Genomic DNA, 23,788 nt, shown 5'->3' with positions numbered 1-23,788 from the left:
GTATATTGAATGGATGGATGAATGGATGGATGGACAGATAGATGGATGGGTGGGTGGGTGGGTGGATGGTTGGATGGATGGATGGATGGATGGGATGGATGGATGGATGGGTGGATGGGTGGATGGGTGGGTGGGTGGGTGGATGGATGGATGGGTGGATGGATGGGTGGATGGGTGGATGGGTGGATGGGTGGATGGGTGGATGGGTGGATGGGTGGATGGATGGATGGATGATGGTGCTTCCAACTAAGCTACTACTTACAGAAAGGAGAGTCTTCTGTTCAGAGAGAAATGAGTTTGGTTTGGACATGCTGAATTTAAGAAACTTGTGGAACAGCTGCTTGAAGATGTCCAGCAGACTTTAGAATAGATGAGAATAAAACTTCAAAGAAGAAGTCTGTGCCAGGAATAGACACCTAGGAGTCATCAGTTTTATGGCCACTTCAGGTTGCAAACCCAATGTCAACTCTTTAATTAGAAATATCCAATCTTGTATAATAATCAAACTCCCAAGTTCATTCAAAGGCTAGGCAAGGCATCTCCCTTTCTCCCACTGGGACCTGCTGCAGGTGAGAATCCTGTGGTCTACGAAGGAAAGTATGGTCCTTTGAATCACATTGCCAGCCTTATGTGTCCATACCTCCTCCCTTTATCTGGATAACTGGTTTCTGGCTCTGTTAGGGTTGAAGAAGAGGTCAGAGAGCAGAAAAATTCTTATTTGACTGGTGCTTTCATTTTTTTTTTTTTTTTTTCATAAGAGAGTTTCACGTTCTCTGGGTCTGGCAGGTGTTTCAAGCTGTTTCTTTTGGGGATCACTCCACTGTGTCCTTAAGAAGCCTCCACTGGGAAGATTTCCTCCAGTTGGCCTCTCCTTCCTCAGCTCTTAATTTTTCAGCGGTACCCTACCCCACTGGGGTCACCTCCTTCCTCCAGGCTGTCCTCTTGATGGGATTTACAGCAACTCCAGGCTGCCTGTCGCTTTGTCTCTTCCACCAGGCTAACTCATACATTTGGCTCCACTTTAGGGGCAAGAGTAGTTCCAGTACAGTCTGCTCTCTTTCTCTGCCCTATTGCCTTTTGCCTTAGATCCCTCAGGTGTGTGTCAGAGCCCGGCCCACTGTGCATGTCAGACCCCCATTCCACTGTGCATGTCAGACACCGGTCCACTGTGCATATCAGACACCAGTCCACTGTGTCCACCAAACCTGAGGACATATACGTTAATTGTTCCAAGTGACCTCCTTGAAGCTGTCTTTTGGTTGAAGGTGAAACCTGTAATCCTCCTTTTCAACCATTTGATGTCCTTGCTATGGGTTTTAGAGTCATCTAACAGGTTCTTGGCCATGAACCTTTGGAAATGTGCAAAATCAGGGGATGGCCTGTCTCCTAACTCCCTTTACAACTGACATGTACTGAATTGTAGTATCCCTGTCAAGACTTCCATTCTAGCATCCTGTTTCATGTGTCTGCAGGTCCTGGGGTAGGAAGTAAAGGGAGTTCAAGACTGGGAGCCTACCTTTTTCTCAGTGAAATGAGAGGCACCATCCTCTGCGGAGAGGGAGGGAACCAAGTAGGACACTAAAATCATGATGAAGCTTTACCAGCTATTCTTGAGAGAAAAGGGTGATGGAGCTAATTAAAGACCAGGACAGGAATGCGTGGGTGACACTCAGGGCTCAGGTGAAGGAGGAGACCCTGAATTGGAGCTGGAGCCTGTATGAGTTTTTCTCCAACACTCCTGCATGGGGGAAGGGTCAGGAACAAACATCTGAGACTAAGGCTTCTCCAGAGAAGAACTGCAGATGGACAGAGCTGTGAGGGCACTGAGAAACCATGAAAGAAAGAGGAGAGACCAGGAAAGAATTGGAGGGCCAGAGGGCTGAGGTGTCAGAGGCTGAAGAGCAGGACAGAGGGAATTGGAGGGAAAGGGGGTTGTGGTCACAGAGTGGGAAATTGTGTGTGTATGACACTAGGTGAATATCAGACACCAGCCCACTGTCTGTGTCTTAAGATTTTGGAGAGGGCACAGGCCAGGTGATGGCAAGATGCTGGGTCTGGCCCTAGGAGACGGAGGTGGCTGTTGCGGAGAAGACTCAGAATGTTAGAAAGGAAGGAATCCTGAGGCTACAGAGAGGTGGAGGCTGCGTGAGGAGGTGGAAAGGAAGCCTCCTCAGATCCAAGGCCTCCATGAAAGAGGGGGCGTTTAGCATGATGAGAAGTGACGGTGATGACTGGAGGGGGGCGGTGGGGCCCCATCCAAGCATCAGGGAGGATGAGTTTTGTTTACAGAGAGAGGAAGGGAAAAAAGAGTTGAAAGAAGCAATGAAGTGCCAGGCAAGCCCCAACCCCCTCTCCGGGATCTGTGGGGAATGGGCTGTGGAAATAGCTCCCATAGGAGAGAATGATAGGGAGAATGGTGACCCCAGGAAAAGCCAGGCCTCAGCCAAGACAGGGAGGTGAAGAGACTAGCCTGGAGGCTGGGAGGTTGGGGGAGTCTGTCTTTTAACAAGGAAGGCCCAGGGAGAGGGTCTGGAGGGAGGCAGAGAAGGAGAAACAGAGGTGAGGAAGTACTAAGCAACAATGAAATGAGAACAGGAGAGTGGAGAGGGGTGACTGAGGGGGAGAGCAGAGTGACTTTAAATCTAATTCAGGAACCCAGGATCAACAAGCCAAGAGGTGAGGCTGAGAAGTGACTGACCTCAAATGGCCTGCTTGGGCACAGCCATCTTTGGCCCCAGACCTAGCAGAGGGTCTGCCAGTACCTGCGCACATGTGAACGAATGGTGAAGGCTAGCTAAGAGGTAGCATCCCTGGTGGCACCATGGTTAAGTGCTTGGCTGTTAAGAGGAAGGTGGGCGGTTCAAACCCACGAGCAGCTATGCAGAAGAAAAGACCTGGCGATCTGCTCCTGTGAAGATTACAGCCTAGGAAATGCTATGGAGCAGTTCTACCCTGCCCTATAGGGTCACTATGAGTCAGAATCGACTCAACTTTGGCACACAACAACAACAGCTGAGAGGCAGTGCATTCGGGGCTTGGAGGGGGTGAGGCAGAAGGCATGTTCTCACTTACTCAGAGTTGAGTGGAAGGGAGCTGAGGGCCAGTGAAAGGGTGCCTTCTCCCCCACTTACTGGTTGTGTGTCCTTGAGCCAGCTCCAGCTTCCACGTCTGTGAAATCAAGACCAGAACACCGGCTTCATGAGGTTATTTGAGGACTAAAGGAAACGATGCCTCTAACGCACACAGCAAGCTTAGTACCTGGAGACGATTGATAACCTCCTCTTTGTTGTCTCTAAGGGGTGGACTGGGGAAGTGCAGCAGTTTTTCCCAGCTAACAAAAAGAACATGCACGTTTAAAAATATACTGATGGAATGGGTTTACAGAAATAGCTGACTTAACAGCTTTTTAAAAAATCCTTACTGCTGCTACCAATAAGAAAAAAGTTGCCATTGAGTCAATTCCAACTCATGGCAACCTCATGCATGTCAGAGTAGAACTGAGCTCCGTTGGGTTTTCAATGGCTGATCTTTTGCAAGTAGGTCACCAGGCCTTTCTTCAGAGGCACATCTGGGTGGACTTGAACCGCCACTCTTTCAGTTAGCAGCAAAGCACATTGACCATTTACACCACCCAGGGGCTCCACTGCTGCTACAGAAGGTAATAATGGACAAAATAAAATTACCTTATTAGAAATAGCAGCCTTGCAGTATCTATGTTACAAAAATTATGTTCACTAATACTTAAATTCTTTGCTCTATGCTCAGATGGGTAATTTCTAGCTTACCACTGATTCATAATGCTGAGATCATGTTTTCTGAAAATGCTGTTATTTTTGGTAATGGTTTTGCAAATTTATTTGACATGCTAATTTTAATATTTATGTAATTAATCATTTTAAATACATATAACATGAAACAGCATTATAGATAATTATAGATAATGCAAACTGGACTAATTTTGTCAAACACTTAGCCTCTGATGAATGTACAAAACTGTAACAGGAAAAGTAAAATGTCTTAGTCATCTAGTGCTGCTAACAGAAATACCACAGGTGGATAGCTTTAAACAAAGAAATTTATTTCCTCACAGTCCAGCAGGCTAGAAGTCCAAACTTAGGGTGTTAGCTCCAGGGGAAGGCTTTCTTGCTCTGTCAGCTCTGGAGGAAGGTCCTTCTGATCAATGTGCCCCTGAACTAGGAGCTCCTCTGCATAGGAACACCAGGTCCAAAGGACACAGTCTGCCCCCAGCACTGCTGCCTTGGTATATGAGGTCCCCACTCTCTGCTTGTTTTGCTTTCCTTTTATCTCCACCAAGATAAAAGGTGGTACAGGCCTCACTCCTGGGAAACTCCCCTTACATTGGATCAGGGATGTGACCTTAGTGACCTGCCCTAATCCTCTTTAACATAAAATTACAATCTCAAAATGGAGGACAACCACACAATATTGGGAATCATGGCCTAAGCAAGTTGACACATATTTTGGGGAGACACAATTCAATCCACGACAATAGTAGATTGTCAACCAAAAGTGAAATGAATGAAAGTAACACTTTCAAAATTTTCCTACTTCCCATGTTGCCATATACTACACCCTGAGTTTATTTCTAGAGTCTGCACCTAAGACCATTTTAAAAATCATGAAAATGTAGCTGGAATTGGAGGAGAAAAGTGAAAAATGCAGCCTAAGGAGGTTTCTGAGGATGACTGAGGTGAAGGGAGTATTTGCAACATGATCTCTACGGATATTTTGGAGTTTGTCTCCAGCCATTCCGTGTAAAGAGATACCAGCCAACTGCTGTGAAGTCACCTCGGACTCTTGGAGACCCCAGGTGTGTCAGAGTGGAACTGTAGTCCGCTGGATATTCAATGACTGATTTCCAGAAGTGGATCGTCAGGCCTTTCTTCCGAGGTGCCTCTGGCTGGTCTTTAACTGCCAAGCTTTTGTTTAGTAACTGAGTGCTTAACCGTTTGTGGCATCCAGGGACTCCGTATGAAGAGACACAATGGGGAAAAATGACCAGGCATAACCAGGCACCAGGCAGGTCAGGTCACTGCCCAATAGTAGGAAAGGGACAGCCAAGACCAGCAGGCCCCGGTGGCCTTGGGCAAGTCTTGGCACCAGTCTGGGCTTCTGCCACGGATTATAAAGAATCTCCTTGCCTCCTGGAGAAGCCGAGTCACTTCATTTCACTTACTTCAGTGTTCACTATAACTCCTGAGTGCCAACTATGTGCCCAGGAAAATGCTCAGCAACTGGTAGGAAGAGGAGTGAATAGCAGGATATAAAACAGGAAGGAGCTGTAAGAAGTGTAGGTCAGTCTTTGCCCTCAAGGACTTTAAAAGGTACAAAGCCCTCTGAACTTCTAAGATGCTAACCCATTGCCGTCAAGTCGATTCCGACTCAAGGACCCTATAGGACGGAGTAGAACTACCCCATAGGGTTTCCAAGGCTGTAAATCAGTACGGAAGCAGACTGCCACATTTTCCTCCCATGGAGCGGCTGGCGGGTTCAAAGTGCTGACCGTTTGGTTAGCAGCCAAGTGCTTAGCTACTGCATCATCGGGGCTCCTTGCTAAGATGCTGACAAGGTATAAATAAAAAAATCAAAAAGGCAGTTGCCATCGAGTTGACTTTGACTCACGGTGATCCCGTGTATGTCAGAATGGAACTACGCTCCATGGGGTTTTCAGTAGCTGATCTTTCAGAATTACCTTGTCAGGGCTTTCTTCTGAGGTGTTTCTGGGTAGACTTGAACCTCCAACCTTTCAGTCAGCAGCCAGCACGTTAACGGTCTGTAACATCCAGGTGCTCAACTCTCAAGGCATAAGGTGTTAATTTCTATGATTATTATTTGCACATTACTAGTGAGGACAATGGAGTCCCCAGGTGATGCAAAGGGTTTAACACTCTCAGCTGCTAACCGAAAGGCTAGAGGTTCGAAGCCACCCGGAGATGCCTCAGAAGAAAGGCCTGGTGACCTACTTCTGAGAAATCAGCCACTAAAACCCCTATGAAGCACAGTTCTACCCTGGTCACCTGGGGTCACCATAAGTCGAGGTTGACTCCACAACAGCCGGTAGTGAGGGCACTAATAATCCTCGATTCTTTCACCAAATGGCTCAGGACTTCCCCCAAGCTATGAGGTTTCTCAGTTGTTCACCAGGCCTTGGGCATCTATGCTCCATAGGAGGGAGTATTTCTGGGAAATTCTGGGGTCCCTACCCACAAAAGGAGAAGGACCTTAGAGACCAGAGGCCAAAAACAGGACCTGGGGTTTTATCTTGGTCTGCTCAAGTTCAGCAGCTCCTGGGAGACTGACCAGGCAAAGCCTGGAGATCTAAGGTAGGGGTGTCATCTGGGCTTCCCAAAGGGCAGACTTCTTAACTGGCCCCAGTCCTCACCCACCTGTTGTAGGTAGCGAGTGTCACAGTGCTGGCCTAATGTTGGTGGACAACAGTGGCATTGGGAGAGGGGGCCTTGAGGCGTTGGGCCCCACTGCCCATGAGGCCAGGGAAACAAGGACCAAAGAGGCAGGGGACAGTGATGGCATCTTTAGTCCCAATAAGACAGACACTCCTAGAGATTACAGGAGTTGGGGAGATAGTAGGGAGGGCAGCCTCTGGGCTCCCTCTGGCTGAGGTCACCCTGGTGCTGGGAGAGAGCAGAAGGGACCTTCTCCATGAGAAGGACCCGGCTTTCCTTAAATAAAGTGAAATAATGGTTATAAAGTACCCGGGACATGAAATGCTTAATATATTGTCATTTCCCCCTCCCCAAAAGAATTAACTAGAAATCAATCTCTGTGGTGCCAACTGTCTTTAAAAGTGACCCAGAGAACCACCAGAGTATTTTCCAGTTCAGCCTCCCCAAACTGTGATGGCCATGTGCACATTCATCAGCCTGTTCTTAGTGCCTCCTATGAGCCAGGCCAAGAGCTAAGAAGGTCTGACCCTGAGCTCAAGGAGCCCACAGTACAGTGAGAGATGCAGTTCCTAAGCGGTGCCCTGCAGGCAGCAGCTCAGAGCCATGGGAGTATTGAGTTAGAGTTGCATCCAAGCTCTGCCTTTTCCTAGCTGTTGACCTGGGGCAAATCACTGTAGCTCTCTGAGCCTCAATCTATGAAGTGGAGCTAATAACATCCATCTCATAGGGTTACTGAGAGGACAATTGCTAAGCTGTTGCCTTATGTTATGTTGTCCACTCATTGCAATCCCATGTGACAGATCAGAACTGCCCCATAGGGTTTTCTAGCCGTAATGATCATATGATCAAGAACTGATGACATTGGAGGAAGAAGTCCAAACTGCAGTGAAGACATTGGCAAAAACTGGCTCCAAGAGTTGATGGAATACCAATTCAGATGTTTCAACAAACAGATTCAACACTGGAAGCGGTCACTTGTCTATGCCAAGAAATTTGGAAGACAGCTACCTCGACAATCAACTGGAAGAGATCAATATTTGAACCCATTCCAAAGAATGGTGATCCAAAAGAATGTGGAAATTATCAAACAATATCATTAATATCACAGGCAAGTAAAATTTTGCTGAAGATAATTCAAAAACAGTCGCAACAGTACATCAACAGGGAACTGCCAGAAATTCAAGCCAGATTCAGAAGTGGACGTGGAACCAGGGATATCATTGCTAATGTCAGACAGATCTTGGCTGGAAGCAGAGAATACCAGAAAGATGTTTACCTGTGTTTTGTTGACTATGCAAAAGCATTCGACTGTGTGGATCATAACAAATATCGATAACATTTCAAAGAATGGGAATTCCAGAACACTTAATTGTGCTCACGTGGAACCTGTACAAAGACCAAGAGGCAGTCTTTCAAATAGAACCAGGGGATACTACATGGTTTAAAGTCAGGAAAGGTGTGCATCAGGGTTGTATCCTTTCACTATACCTATTCAGTCTGTATGCTAAGCAAATACACAAGAAGCTGGACTATATGAAGAAGAACTGGGCATCAGGATTGGAGGAAGACTCATTAACAACCTGTGTTGTGCAGATGACACAACCTTGCTTGCTGAAAGTGAAGAGGACTTGAAGGAGCACTTACCGATGAAGATCAAAGACTACAGCCTTCAGTATGGATTACACTTAAATGTAAAGAAAACAAAAACCCTCATAATTGGAATAAGAAACATCGTGATAAAAAACAACAATGGATTGCTTCTATTTGGAATAGACTTGATGGCAACAGGTTTGAGTTTTTTTGGTTTATGGACCAGCCACTGTGTTAGACACTTTATCATATATTACCTCATTTAATCCTTTCAGTCAAGAACCCAGGTGGCACAGCAGTTAAGTGATCAGCTGCTAACCAAAAGGTGGGCAGTTTTAATCACCCAGTGGTCACACCAGAGAAAGATCCGGTGATCTGCTCTTGCAAAGATTGTTGTTATTATTGTTAGGTGCCGTTGAGTTGGTTCCAACTCATAGCGACCCTATGTACAACAGACTGAAACATTGCCTGGTCCCGCACCATCCTCACAATCGTTGCTATTTTCGAGCCCGTTGTTGCAGCCATGTGTCAGTCCAACTCATTGAGGGCCTTCCTCTTTTTCGATGACCCTCTACTTTACCAAGCATGATGCCCTTCTCCAGGGGCTGGTCCCTCCTGATATCATCTTCAAAGCACTTGAGACAAAGTCTTGACATCCATGCTTCTAAGGAGCATTCTGGCTGTACTTCTTCCAAGACAGTTTTGTTCATTCTTCTGGCAGTCCCTGGTTTATTCAATATTCTTTGCCAACACCATAATTCAAAGGCATCAATTTTTCTTCCATCTTCCTTATTCATTGTCCAGCTTTCCCATGCATATGATGCAATTGAAAATATCATGGCTTGGGTCAGGCACACCTTAGTCTTCAAGGTGACGTCTTTGCTTTTTAGCACTTTAAAGAGGCCTCTTATAGTAGATTTGCCCAATGCGATGCATCGTTTGATTTCTTGACTGCTGCTTCCATGAGTGTTGATTATCGACCCAAGTAAAATGAAGTCCTTGACAACTTCAGTATTTTCTCCGTTTATCATGGTGTTGCTTATTGGTCCAGTTGTGAGGATTTTTTTTCTTTATGTCAAGGTGTATTCCATACTGAAGGCTGTAGTCTTTGATCTTCATCAGTAAGTGCTTCTAGTCCTCTTTGCTTTTCAGCAAACAAGGTTGTGTCATCTGCATGTCGCAGGTTGTTAATGAGTTTTCCTTCAATTCTGATGCCTCGTTCTTCTTCATATAGTCTAGTTTCTCATATTATTTGCTCAGCATAGAGATTAACTATGGTAAAGGGACACAACCCTGACGCACACCTTTCCTGATTTTAAATCACGCTGTATCCCATTGTTATCTGCATAATACATAAAACTCAGGTAAACATCCTTCTGGTATTCTCTGCTTTCAGCCAGGATCCATCTGACATCAGCAATGATATCCCTTTTTCCACATCCTCTTCTGAATCCGGCTTGAAGCTCTGGCAGTTCCTTGTGGATGTACTGCTGCAGCCACTTCTGAATGATCTTCAACAAAATTTTACTTGCGTATGATATTAATGGGAAACCCTGGTGGCATAGTGGTTAAGCACTACAGCTGATAACCAAGGGTCGGCAGTTCGAATCCACCAGACACTCCTTGGACACTCTATGGGGCAGTTCCACTCTGTCCTATAGAGTCGCTATGAGTCGGAATCGACTCAACGGCACTGGGTTTGTTTTGTTTTGTTGATGATATTAATGATATTGTTCAATACTTTCCACATTTGGTTGGCTCACCTTTCTTTGGAATGGGCATAAATATGAATCTCTTCCAGTTGGTTGGCCAGGTAGCTGTCTTTCAAATTTCTCGGCATAGACAAGTGAGCTCTTCTAGAGCTGCATCTGTTTGTTGAAACATTTCAATTCCATCAATTCCTAAAAAAAAAGCCCAGTGCCGTCGAGTCAATTCCTAGAGCCTTGTTTTTTGCCAGTGTCTTCGGTGTAGCTTGAACTTCTTCCTTCAATACTGTCAGGTCTTGATCATACGCTGCCTCCTGAAATGGTTGAATGTCTGCCAATTCTTTTTGGTACAGTGACTCTGTGTATTCCTTCCACCTTTTGCTGCTTCCTGGGTCATTCAATACTGCAACTCGAGGCTTGAATTTTTTCTCCAGTTCTTTCAGCTTGAGAAATGCCAAGCGTTTTCTTCCATTTTGGATTTCTAACTCCTGTCCATAGTCGGGCTTACTAACTGTTCCTAGGACTCTACCCTGGGGGAGAAGGTATCAGCAGGGGCTGTGTCTCTGCATAGTGGGCGGGGCCTGCTCAGCCAGCATGGGGGAAGGGCCTCCCTCCCTGGCTAGTCCTCCCTGAAGGGACTGCAGAAGGAACCAGTGGGAGAATGAAGCTCCACATTTTAGCCATAGGATGGCAGCAAAGAGCACTGAGCCCTAATCCTGCCAGGCCTGTGTTCAAATTCCTGCTCAGCCTTGTACACACTGGGCTGATTTCTTAATTCTCCAGGCCTCAGTTTCCTTACCTGTAAAATGGAGCTAACAAAATCCACCTCACAGACTTATGTTGAGAATTTAAGAGGTAATATGTGTAAAGTTGCAGACACATGGAAGGTGGTGATCGTAGTGATTGGTGATGATGGTGGGGATGTGATGTGGTAACATGGTGGTGGTGGAGGTAATGGTGACATGGTTATGGTGGTCAGAGTGTGAGTGATGATGGTGGGGATGGTGATAATGGTGGGGATGTGATGGTGGTAACATGGTGGTGGAGGTAATAGTGGTATGGTTATGGTGGTCAGAGTGTGAGTGATGACGGTGGGGATGGTGGGGGTGTGAGGATGATGCTGATGGTAGTGATGAGATGCTGGTGGTGACAATGGTGGTGATAATGATGATATAGAAACAATGATCATTTCTTCCCCTCATTCAGGTGCCCCAGGAGGTAGCCCAAGGCTGGTGCAAAGAGAAGGACATTCCCTACTTTGAAGTCAGTGCCAAGAATGACATCAATGTGGTGCAGGCCTTCGAGATGCTGGCCAGCCGGGCCCTGTCCAGGGTGAGTGGTTGTGGTAGCAGTACCTGCCAGGAGGACTGCCACCAAAATGAGGATCCCAAAGAGGAATAAATTAGGCACAGGTAGGGACGTGGGTGAGACAGGATTGTTCATCGTCTTAGTTAATTAGTTGCTGAATGGGAGCAATGGTACTCCAGTTCTGGAACCACAGAATGCCAGAGCTATAAAGGCGCCTTACAGTACAGAGTCCAAACCAAACCCACTGCTGTCCAGTCACTTCTGAGACATAGCCAGCCCATAGGTTTCCGAGGCTGTAAACCTCAACGGAAGCAGACTGCCGCATCTTTCTCCCATAGAGCCTCTGGTGGTTTCAAACCACCAACCTTCTGGTTAGCAGTCAATCGCTTTAACCACTGCACTGCCAGGGCTACTATAGTATAGAGCCAGTGGTCCTGAAATCTGGCTGATTAGCAAAATCATTTATGGGACTTTCTGAAAACACAGAGTCCTGCACTCACCCCAAACCAACCCCCTTGCCATCGAGTCAATTCCAACCCATGTGTTACAGAACAGAACTGCTCCATAGGGTTTTCTTGGCTGTAATCTTTACAGAAGCAGATCACCAGGCTTTTCTTCTGCAGTGCTACTGGGTGGGTTCGAATCACCAACCCTCAGGTTAGTAGTCAAGCACCAACCAGGAAACTCCTACCCTGGGAGATATGTAGTGAGGTCTCAAAAAGAGGTGATTTAGTTCAACCCTCTCATTTTCTTTGGTGGGAGAGAAGCCCATGGTGCCAAGCATTTGTCCAAGAGGACTATCAAACCTGCAGGAGTTGCTGACATCCTGTAATAGAAAAGATGAATAGATGTAGACCCCTCGGTATGATTGCTCAATGCACGTATCCAGTGTCACATGAGCCTGGCACTGTGCAGGGCCCTGGGGACCTAGGGTCTCAGGAGGGATTCGGTCATGCACGGAGTGACAGACAGTACTGTGTGGTGGGGTAGGGCTGGAAAATGGGGCCTGCAGCAGAGAGAAGACAGGGAGTTATGGAAGACCCTGGAGGCAGTGGCAGGGTTTTAATGCCATTCAGATGTGAGTTTGGAAACTCAGAAGAAGGGCCATGAGAGACTATCGTGGGGAGGGGCTCAGCTTGTTTGATCATTCTGCCTCATTTAATCAAGGTGGACTTCTTGGAAGAGGGGAGAGAATAATCTCAGCAATGACCACTGAGTTGGGGAAATGAGCAGATGAGCATGGGAAATAGGAGGCTCCCCTTATGGGGAAGTATCCGCCCTTGTGAGTGACGGGCCTGTCTGGCCTTGTCCTGCCAGCTGCCCTGGAGAGTAGGGCTCCAGGGACCAGCCTGGGGGTTGTTTGCGTTGAAGGCTGCCTGGGGAGCAGATGCACGTTTGCCATCCTTACACCCAGAGCCTTCATCTCCAGGTTTGCCCCTGTGGGCTGTTGCTATGCTTCCCCTCCCACCCAGCAGCCTTTGCTGTCTCATGTTAGGGGAAGCAGCGAGGTGTCCGTCTCCAGGGCAGAGTCTAGAGTGAGGCTTTATTTCATAGTCAGTAAAATCAGCTCTAGGGAGTTCTGGTGGCGTAACAGTTAAGTGCTCAGCTGCTAACTGAAAGATTGGCAGTTCAAACCCACCCAGTGGTTCTGAGGGAGAAGGACCTGGCAATCTGCTCCCATAAAGATAACAGCCTAGGAAACCCTCTGGAGCAGTTCTGCTCTGTCACATGGAGTCACCTCCATGGCACACAACAACTACAAAGTCAGCTCTTAAATTACAAATGTGACTGCCCGTGCCATTCCCTGGATTTATCCAAGGAAAGCTACCCACCTTGTACAGATTTGTAATAAATAAGCCTCCACATACGTGGTGCAGTAATTCCCAAACACTTAGCCACGGGGAAAGCCCATGCCCTACAGCATCGGCATATGGCTGGCCTCAGGCCTCTCTGGGGAAGGGGTATCCTTTATTCTTGAAATTTTGTCCTTCCCACTGTTCAGGGGTTAAACGTCCCTGTTGTTGTTGTGACGGTGTTAATTTTTTTTTAACCTCCTCACTTGACAACTTCCCTGCTCAACGGGAAAAATTTACTGACCAGAAGTCTGGAAGTCGCAGTAGTGGCATCTGTACTCAGACTGCCCTGGATTCGAATCCTGCCCTGGGGCTTTCAAGTGAGCCTCCCACCAGCTTACCTGAACCTCAGTTTCCTCATCTACAAAATGAAAATGATTCAGTTCAGTGAATGTTTCTTCAGTTGCTGCGCCAGCGCTGGGAGCACAGACCTTTGTGCACCCGAGGTGAGGTAGAGGAGTAATAGACTCACAACTAGGTTGTCTTGGAATGTGGGAAGTGCCACAAGGGGGTGTGGTCAAGGTCCAGTGGTAACTCAGAGGCAGCTGGTGGTGAGGGTGGGTGTTATGGACTGAATTGTGTCCCCCAAAAGTGTGTGTCAACTTAGCTAGGCCATGATTCCTCATATTGTGTGATTATCTGTAATTTCATCATCTGATGTGATTTTCCTTTGTGTTGTAAATCCTGACTCTCTGATGTTAATAAGGCATGATTAAAGGCAGTTATGTTAATCAGGACTCAGTCTACAAGGTTAGGTTGTGTCTTGAGTCAATCTCTTTTGAGATATAAAAGAGAGAAGGGAACAGAGAGACAGGGAGGCCTCATACCATCAAGAAAGTAGTGCCAGGAGCAGAGCGCGTCCTTTGGACCCAGGGTTCCTGCGCAGAGAAGCTCCTAGACCCAGGGAAGATTGATGACAAGGACCTCCCCCAGAGCCGACAGAGAAAGAAAGCCTTCCTCTGGAGCCGGCACCCTGAATGTGGACTTATAGCCTCCTACACTGTGAGAATAAATTTCTCTTTGTAAAAGCCATCCACTTGTGGTATTTCTGTTATAGCAGCCCTAGATGATTAAGACAGTGGGCAAGGATGCCTACCCAAAGAAATGGCATGTGAGCTAGATTTTAAAACACAATTAGCTGTGTGTAGGTGGACGTGGTAAGTGTAGTGACTTTAATATTTCCCCAAAAAGATATGTTCAAGTCCTAATTCCCAGTACCAGTGAATGTGACCTTATTTGGAGATAGGATCTTTGCAAGTGTAATCAAGTTAAGATGATGTCATCCTGGATTGGGTGGGGGGGGGTGGTGCCTAAATCCAATGACTGGTGTCTTTCTAAGGAGAGAGAGATTTGGAGACACGGAGACACAGACACACAGGGAAGAACACCATGTGAAGACAGGCAGAGTTTGAAGTGCTACAGCTACAAACCGAGGAACGCCAAGGATTGCCTGGGGCCACCAGAAATGCTAGGAAGAGGCAAGGAAGGGTTCTCCCCTAGAGCCTTCAGAGGGAGATGACCCTGAGGGCACCTTGATTTTGGACTTCTAGCCTCCAGAACAAGGAGCCCTTGTGGCACAATGGTTAAGAGCTCAGCTGCTAACTGAAAGGTTGGTGGTTCACATCCACCCAGCAGTTACATGGTAGAAAAGATCTAACAATCTGCTCCCGTAAAGACTGCAGCCTAAGAAACCCTATAGGCAGTTCTGCTCTGTTCTATATGTCTCTGAGTTAGAATCGACTGGACCGGCACCCAACAACAACCTCCAGAACTGTAAGAGAATACACGTCTTGTTTTGCGCCACCCAGTGGTGATAATTTGTTACTGCAGCCTAGGGAACATAACCTAGGCCATTGGGGTGTGAGCAGGAGGGGCAGAAGGCAGAGAGAAGGGCATGGTCAGAGGCCCAAGCATGAATCCACAAGGCTCATTTGAGGAACCAACTGTGGGTTCCATTTTCAAGAGAAAGAAACGTGGCCTGGAGGGATGTAGGGACATGAGGTCATGGTGAGCTGGCAAGGTCAGCGGAGGCCAGATCACAAAGGGCCTTGCGAGCCTGACCAGGAGTTAGGACTCCATGCCCTGTCAAGCTTCCCAGAACACTCTGTTGGACCGCGGGACACTCAGGGGCGCACCCCAGACCTTGAAGCTGCAGGGTAATGAAGTTCAACTTTTGTAGGGTCAATGTTATTCATTGTTATTCCTTGTTAGTCTGAAACATTGAAACAAATGTACTTGGGGCAGAGAATGCAACATTCACTTTTTTAAAGTAAAGTCGGAGTTTGCAAATACATATTTTAAAGTCAAACAAGAGTTTTCAAAGACATATGCTACCAGGACCCCTCCCCTGCTTCCAGAGGAGCTTGGTGCTCAGTCACAGCAGCCCAGGTGTGCCGGAGGAAGCTGGGAAGGTGCTGCTGTAGGTGAGGAGGGAAGCGCGGCCCTGGTGTGGGCAGCACTGGGCTTGGAGGCCGAGATGGGACTTTAAATCCTGGTTCTCCCTCTTACTGCTCTGTGCCCTTGGTCAACACATACAGCCTTCCTGAGCCACCATTTCTCTGCTTTTACGTTGTCGTTGGCTGTCGTCGCCTCAGCCCCCAACTCACGGAGACCCACATGTTACAGAGGAGAACTGCTCCATAGGGCTTTCTTGGCTGTACATTAGGCCTTTCTGCTGCAGAGCAGCTGGGTGAGTTCAAACTGCCAGCCTTTGGGTTAGCAGCCGATCACAGTACGTGTGTGCCACCCGGTTCCTCTGTCTTTAAAGAACGGATGATTATACCTCATGAGAGTGCTGTGAAAATTAAACAAAAGAATATCATAGCACAGAGAAGACAGTAAATGAAAGTTAGCTGTTTTTAAGGGGTTTTCAGCAGACGAGTTTCAGCTGCAGAGAGGATGGGCTCCATGGGCCATCTCAGTCTCCTCGTGCTGCTGTCACAGAACCACAAGTGGGCGGCTTGAAAGAACAGAAATGTACTTTCTCACAGTTCTGGAGGCTAGAAGTGCAAATCAGGGTCTCAGCCATATTGGTTCCTTCTGGCTGGTAGCCCCAGCTGTTCCTTGGTTCCTTGTTGATCCTCACATGGGCATCTGTCTTCCCCAGTACGTGCCCACCTGTGTATCTAATCTGCTCTTTCTATAACCCAAAAGTGATTAGGTTTAGGACACACCCTACATTGGCATGGCCTCATTAACATAAGAAAGAAAACTCTGTTAACAAACAGGATTACATCCAGAGGAACAGAGGTTAGGTTTCCAACACACATTTTGGGGGAACACAATTCAATTCACAACAGGTGGGTAAGAGGGTACTGCAGTAGTCGCAGCATGAGATGACGGAGACGGCAAGGAGGAGGCAGACTAAAGAGATTTAGGAGGTAGAACCACCAGGGGTTAACGGTCAGACATCAGTAGCAGTTTGGGATGACCAGTTTTCTAGCTTGGCGAGCTAAGGGACAAGGGCTTAGTGCTGCTGCGAACCAAGATAAGAACAAAGGAACGGGGCTCTGCAGGAGGACGGGCAGCGCACTCCTTGGGGCACTCCTCATGTACTGCTCCTGTTGGAAACACCACCAATGTCGGGTGGCCCGTCTAGAGTTCTGCAGTGGGCTCTGGACTGGAAATTGTGATTTGTAAGTCATTTCTAAAGAGCCCAGAGCAGGTGCTCAGTTAACGCTTTGTAAGGGGAAAAAAAAAAATTTTTTTTTTTATTTTTTTAAGGAGAGAAGGTAGGTAGTTACTTTAGTATCTCGATTTGGCCACATTCAAAGATTAGGGTATTTAGTTATTCTAAAATATAGTTAAGAATACCTTCATAATCAAAGAATAGATGCCCTTCTGCTCTGCAGGATAGGTAGCATATATCTTCCTGGATTACCACCACCTCCCCTGCTGGGGCCAGTCAAGCTTGGCTCCAGTAAGGTAAACTGCAAAATGCAGGCCCCACTCCATTCTGGTTAATTGTCTCTACCCACAGGAGACAAGGTCACCACGTCCAGGAGGAAAGTGGGCTGGCTAGTGGCTGGTCAGTAAAATTACGGGAACTTTATGAGGTCCTTGGGATCCAGGGTCTGACAGCAGGGCCACTGAGGTGACCAGGCTGGGGACTCACAATCACACCCCCACTGGCATCAGAATACCGCCATATTACTTACGGTTAGATAGTCAAGCTACCGAGAGGACCAGAGTCTGGAGAAAAGAATTACAAGGAAGCCTAATTATGGCCTGCAAGTTATACTTGGAATTTTTGCAAGAAATCTGAGGAGCCAGATGGTGCCATTACTGAGTGGAAATAATGTCATAAGTGAGGAGAGCTCAGGGTTGATTAGCTGACGAGAACTGGCACGAAGACCTTAGGCTTCGCCAGTGTAGGTGTGTGAGGAAGTTTCTCACACCCACCCAAGATGCATTTGCGTTGTTCCTAAAGTAAAGTGCAAAGTTGCTTAGCAGGTGCTCTGAAACTCCTTCCCGGGAGGCTGGCATCCGGCAGGGTCATTCATGTGGCTGGATGATGACACAGGTGTCCACTACCTGAGGGCTAAGGAGCTGTGGAATGCCAGCTGGGCCTCCCTGTCACACGAGGATGATGGACACTCCGGAGTGATGAACCAGTGGGCCCTGCCCCGCCCCCCACCCACCCACCCACCCAAAAGACCCAGCTAGGAAAGCTCCTGAACTCAGTCAAGGTCTTCTTGGCTTCCATGATGACAGAAAACCAAAAACCAAACTAGTTGCCATCCAGTCAGTTCCGACTCATGGTGACCCCTTGTACTTCTCTGTAGGGTTGTCAACGGCGGATTTTTCAGAAATAGATGGCCAGGCCTTTTTTCCAAGGTCCCTCTGGGTGGGTTCAAACTCACCAACCTTTCAGTTAGTAGTTGAGTGTTTAACCATTTGCACTACCCAGGGACTCCCACGATGAGAGAGGAAACCCAGAAAATACCAAATAATAAGAGAATCCCTTCAGAGGCCTGCCTTGCTGGGAGAAGACTTAGATGGCGATGCTCTGCTATTGTTCCTTGTCCCTCACTAAGAGATTCAGACATGTTGAGCTTTTCACTAAAATTAGCTCACTGGAGTGGGGGCCCTACCCACAACAGAGGGTCCAGTTGGTGGGCCAGATGATGTCCAGGGCTGAGTAGACAGGAGCTGGCGTACCAGGCCTGGTGGAGCGACTGACAAGGAGCCACTCTGGCTGTTGTCTCTCCTCAGGAACCTCTGGGGCAGGCTCTCCGTTCCCTCAGAGTGAGAGCAGGGGCCCTGGGATGCCTTGGGGAAAGGCCTGGAAGCTGTAGGCATTAGTATCAGAATACCACCATATTACTTAGGGTTAGATAGTCATGAGGAGGAGGAAGATCTATGTGAGGCGTGGGGGCCTCTCCAGAGCTTCCCAGAACAGACCTTCATTTGAAGAACACAGACTACCCTGTCCCCCGCACTAATTCTTCCTATAAAAAAACACAAAACAAATAACATGCTAATAACTCAAAAGAATTTTTTGAGGGACAGTCAAAGCACATCATCTAGACTAAGAGTAGCTGTTCTGCCACCCTCAAGACCTCCCCAGGGAGGAGGTAAGAAAAGGGGGCTCTTCAAGAAACAAACTCTATGAAAAAGGCCCGAATTCCAGGCCCAGTGCCCTGAGCTCTGTGTCCTCAGGGTAAATCACTCCCGGTGGGGGGCCGGAGGTGGGGCGGTGAGTTATGAGAAGGTCAGGTGAACCTTCTCATGTGTCTTGGGAGGGGGTCACCATCATCAGAGCACAGGAGAACAGGTCTGACAACCCTCCTGAGGTCCGAGTCTTGGGCATTAAGGAGCTGATTGACGGGTGATGTACCCCAGCTACTCCAGAGCATCCACTGGGCACCAGGCCTGAACCTGGGGCTGTGGACGAGATAAATTAGAGAGAAGGCACGACCTCTGTCCCTGGAAGTTAGCCCCCTCAGAAGGGCAGGTCTGTCAGACAGACCACCAGGTTCAGTGTCTGACAGGCGGGAGGCTGCAGCCTGCTCACTCTCACACACCCAGTGCTAACAATGTTAAGAGCGTGAGGAGCAGGTATGCTGTTGAGCTCTGAGGCCACCGAGGGCCACAGCAGGGCAAGGAGATGCACTCTAGCCTGCAGGATCCTTCCCCTGGAGGAAGGACCCTCCCCACAGCCAAGGGCTAGGGCGGAGGCCTAAGTCAGAAGTGCAGCCAGCTGAGTGGAGGGAGGGTTGTCAGATGGAGAGGGGCTTTCCTGGGCTCTTGTAGGGACAGGGGAGCTTTGGGGAGTGGACAGAGAAGCAAAGAAGCCCAGTGGAAACTTTTGAGTCTATTTTGGGAGGACCTGGAAGGTCAGAGGATGGACTGGGGTTCTCCAGGTGCCAGGCTGGGGGCGAGCAGAGATTGGACGGTGGACAACGTGAAGAGAAGGTTAAGGTGTGAGGACGTTTGTGGGGAGAGGTCTCTGGCAGAAATAAGGAGAGGACTATCACCACCCCACCTGAGCTCAAGCGTCACCTCAGTTGTCCCCTCTGGAGAAGGGACCTGGTTGAAGGGCCCTTAACGCAGCCACTGTTCTGGGCTCCTGAGAAAAGACTGGAAGAGGAGGAGGGGAAGGGGAAGGGTGGAAAAGGCGAGTGGCTTCCTCTTCTGGGCCTCAGTTTTCCAGCATTACCACAGGGCGGGTTGGGGGTAAAAAGCCCAACCTCTAGCGTAGGCAATGCTTCTGCATCTCAGGACATGAACCCTGACTCCTCTTTTCCTTTCCAGTATCAAAGCATCTTAGAGAATTACCTCACAGACTCCATCAAGCTCTCACCAGAAGACCAGGCCAGGAGAGGATGCTGCTGACCTTCCAGACTCCTGCCCTGGACTCCCAGAGACAAAGCCTGCCCTGGGGCTGGTGACCCCAAGCTCAGCCTGGGTGGCTTAGGCTCTGCTGCCAGAGTCCCTGACCCCATTGCTTCCGTGCTGGGCGTAGAGCACGGAGGAAAACCACCGCCTCAGGCTGAATGTGGTGAGGGCAGAGCTGGGCCCTAGGGGTCCAGATGAAGCCCAGAATATTGCAGCCAAATGCTGGTCCTGGAGCGGTCACAGTTCCCTGCTGGCCCCAGCTTTCCTGCCATGCTCCCTCCCCAAACACACACTGCTCCAGAACGCACATCTCTCCAGACAGGCTGCTGCCCCTGGTATCGCTCCTGTGGTCGTGATCTGCTCCCCCAGACCACCACACACCTCCCAAAGCCCAGCACAGCACTGGATGTTGGTGCAACTCAGTCCCCTCTGGCACCAAGGCCAAGAGTGAGGTTCTGGGTGCCTGCTCAACCCCTGGACCACCCTGTCTGCTCCCTCAAGAGTGCAGAACTGAAGGAGTACAGGAAAACCCACCAGGGACTCTGCATGCTCAGGGACTCCTGTAAACCCCTCTGAGCCGCGGCTTGTCATGTGTCAGATGGGTGATACGTGCCCTGCCTATGTCAGCGTGTTCTGAGGGGCGGAAGCTCTGCTGAAGTCTCAGTCGCTCATGTTGATGTGTGTGTATTTCGTCTCTTAACAGCATTTTTGAGTATCTTACTATGCACAATGCGTTGACGTTCAGTGACGAGCAAAACAGACAAGGACCCAACTCTCCTGGAGCCAAGATTCTGGTGAAGGTGATAATCACAGAATGTAAACAGATATTCTCAAATAGCAGAGAAGTGCTGTGAACAAAGTGAATGAAGTAATGGGATACAGAGGGACAGAGGTTTGGGTGGGGTGTTATTTTAGACAGAGTAGTCCAGGAGGGCTTCCCTGAGGAGGTGACATTGACCCAAGTGCTAGAGAATGAGAAGGCCACTGCCACCTGAGATCTGGAGGAAGGACATTCCAGAGAGAGGGAGCAGCAAGGTCAAGGCCCTGAGGTGAGGACAAGCTTGCTGTGTTCCAGGAACAGTGAACAGACACACATGAACCTGAGGCTCAAAGGTACCGTCCCAGACACAAGGCAAAGGAGCCAGGGCTCCTTCCCCAGCCCTGACTGCTCCCTGATGCTGTGCTGACATTGGCCACCAGAGGGCAGCAATGTCCCACCCCCTTCCCGGCTGAGGGAAAAATGGACACCGTGGACTTTTGAAGGGCACTTGTTTCTGGTGCACTGATGCTCCAAGCTTGTTGGTGGGCTCTGGGCATGTTTAGCCCTTCAAGATCTGTGGGACAGTTCTGACTTTTTAAGTCTAGCGTGAAATGGGTAAAAACAAAAGTGATTCAGACAAGAAATCAAAACGGATTACCTGATCAGCATTGGTGACATATACTAGAATGAGGGGCCTGGAAAGCTCACGAATTCTCTGTTCCTGAAACCTCTAAGGCTATAATCTATCCTCCTGGGTACAGACAGCATAGACCGGGGTAGACAAGATGGCCTCTCAGGCTCTCCCATGGCTGAGTCCACACCCACTAGAGAAGTCTCCTTTGTAGAAGTATTCTTACCTGAGCTCCAAGCCTCTGACTGCCAGGTGTCACTGACCCTGAAGATATGCCTAGAAGACAGGAGTCAGTGCAGGGGATCAGCAAAGGAGTTTTGGGGGCCCCTTCTCCCCACACTCAGCTCTGGGTATGAACTGGCACATCCAGGGCAGTGGCACGTTGCTGGCATAGGCCAGGGTGGGTACCAGCACAGCTCTATCTCACTATCCTTCAGCACTCCCAGAGACAAATGGCACTCAGAAGGCAGCCCATCAGACGGCCCTCCTGGGAGTCAGACTGTGGGTTGGTCAACGTGCCCTGTGCGGGTGTGTGTGGCAGCCTGTGTAAAGCAACAGACATAGGGACTATGTCTATGTGTATGCAACAAATAATAAATGTGTCCTTGTTTTTATCCTTTGTGGTATTTGGTTTTTAAAAATAAAAAGAAAACGTCTACATAGTTCAAAATTCAAGAGATACTAAAGGGCAGAGAACAAAAACAAAATAGGACCGGTTACATAGTTTGCAGGTTCCTTGCTCAAAAATCATTAAGAATTTCAAGACAGCGACAGCTAAGCATTGAATCAAGGCTGTCCCTTCTGACGTATGGAGACTCAGCCCCAGGCCGGAGCACACACTGTGCACTCCTGTGGGGGTGTGCACTAGAGGGCTGAGGACCCACAGTACCCATTCCATCCTGACTAAGAGACACTGCCATGGGGCAGAGGGACTAAGTCAACCATTAGATCCCACAAGGAAGCTCCCTTTCCCTGTGGACCTCCCCCCACCACTGAGCCTGAGACTGGACTTGCCCCAGTACCCACTCCAGCAGGGGCAGGTACAGAGGCAGACAGAGGTAGCCTCTGAGGGCTGTGATTCCGCGCCTGAGTGGAGCCCCTGGGAACCTGGATAGGGCTGGGGGCAAAGCTTCCTGGGCCCGTTCCTTGCCCTTCCTTCAGAGAAGAGGACCCCAATCTACAAAAACACTCTCGCTCAGGCTGCTCCTGGAGTCACCACAGCCCAGCTAGGAGGGGCATCTCCAGGCTGCTGATGAATAATAGAGAGAACCCTGGCCTGGATTCTGGATGGCATGTGCCCTTTGGGCTTAGGGAAAAAAAGCCAAATCATATCACCAATTAAAACTGGGCTGGGCCCAGCTGGGTACCACACTGCCCAAGGGAATTTGGGGAGATGCTAGCTGTTCTGCCATTTGCTGCCACTCAGCAGAGGCCCCCAGCCCCAACTGCCTCGCTTGGTGCCTGCCTCATTCACCAGCCAGGGGCTCTGGGCTTTTCCCGGCATAATCAGGCACATGGTGGGCACCCACAGCATGGTTCTGGTTTCCTGGGAGTGCACAGCCCAGGGAGGGCTGCAGAGCAGCCATGCCCACAGCAACACCCAACTTGGACTGAGGGGAGCATCACAAGCGCTCAGAGGCCACGTGTGCTGTGTGCTCATAGGGAGGCTTGTCCTGCCCCATGGGCTCCAGGGGAGGCACGTCCTACCCCGTGGACTCCAGGGGAGGCTCACCCTGCCCTGTGGGCTCCAGGGGAGGCTGCTGTACCCCGTGGGCTCCAGGAGAGGCTGCTCTGCCCTGTGGGCTCCAGGGGAGGCTCACCCTACCCTGTGGGCTCCAGGGGAGGCTCACCCTACCCCATGGGCTCCAGGAGATGCTGCTCTGCCCCGTGGGCTCCAGGGACAGGGTGGAGGAACTGCTAGGCCAGAAGTTCCTCTCAAGCAGAGGGTGATGGCCTGTGCAGGGTCTGCACACTCACACACACACGTCTGTATGTGTGGTATGTATGTGTAGTGTGCACGGTGTGTATGTGGTATGTGTGATATGTATGGTGTGTATGTGATATGTTCCTGGTATGCATGTGTGTGTGGTGTGCATGGTGTGTGTGGTATCTGTGTGGTGTGCATGGTGTGTGTGTGATATGCGTGTGGTGTGTGTGTGGTAGGGCATGGCCTTGTGTGTGGTGTGGTGTGTGTATAGTATGCATGGTGTGTGTGCGGTACGACGTGTGTGGTGTATGTGTAGTGTACATGGTGTGTGAACAGTATGGTGTGTGTACGGTATGTGTGTAGCGTGCATGGTGCGTGTGCTGTGTGTGTGTGTGGTGTGTGAAGTGTGTATGGCAGGGCATGGTGGGTGTGTGGTATATGTGTGTAGTGTGAATGGTGTGTGTGTGGTGTGGTGTGTGTGTATGTGATGTGTGTACGTGACGTGTGTGTGTGTGGTAGGGAAGGGAGCCAGGGCTTAGAAGATCAGAATAATAATAAATTGAGCTGATAAATGTAGAAGGGCAAAGAAACACATAAAGGGATGAGGGGTGGGAGGTTGAACTTAACACCACTGAGAGCCTTACTTGCTTCAGCGAATCCCCAGGGTAGCCAGGGAGGAGGACATCAGCCTCGTTTTACAGATGAGAGAATTGAAGCTCTTTCTCACTCCCTGTCAAACCCAACCAAG

General features: G+C 49.0%; 1 protein-coding gene across 1 annotated transcript in view; it reads left to right on the top strand.

The window, feature by feature from the left end:
- RAB7B (RAB7B, member RAS oncogene family) overlaps positions 1-21,713 on the top strand; it is a 36,265-nt gene extending 14,552 nt beyond the window's left edge. The window contains exons 5-6 of the mRNA XM_049858163.1: positions 10,928-11,053; positions 19,639-21,713. Coding sequence (XP_049714120.1) covers positions 10,928-11,053; positions 19,639-19,719 — 207 coding nt within the window. The 3' untranslated portion in view covers positions 19,720-21,713. The remainder of the gene's footprint in view (positions 1-10,927; positions 11,054-19,638) is intronic.
- The last annotated feature ends 2,075 nt before the right edge of the window (positions 21,714-23,788 follow it).

The sequence above is a fragment of the Elephas maximus genome, chromosome 18 (genome assembly GCF_024166365.1).
Source record: "Elephas maximus indicus isolate mEleMax1 chromosome 18, mEleMax1 primary haplotype, whole genome shotgun sequence".
NCBI lineage: Eukaryota > Metazoa > Chordata > Mammalia > Proboscidea > Elephantidae > Elephas > Elephas maximus.
This window is presented reverse-complemented; position numbering and strand designations above follow the sequence as displayed.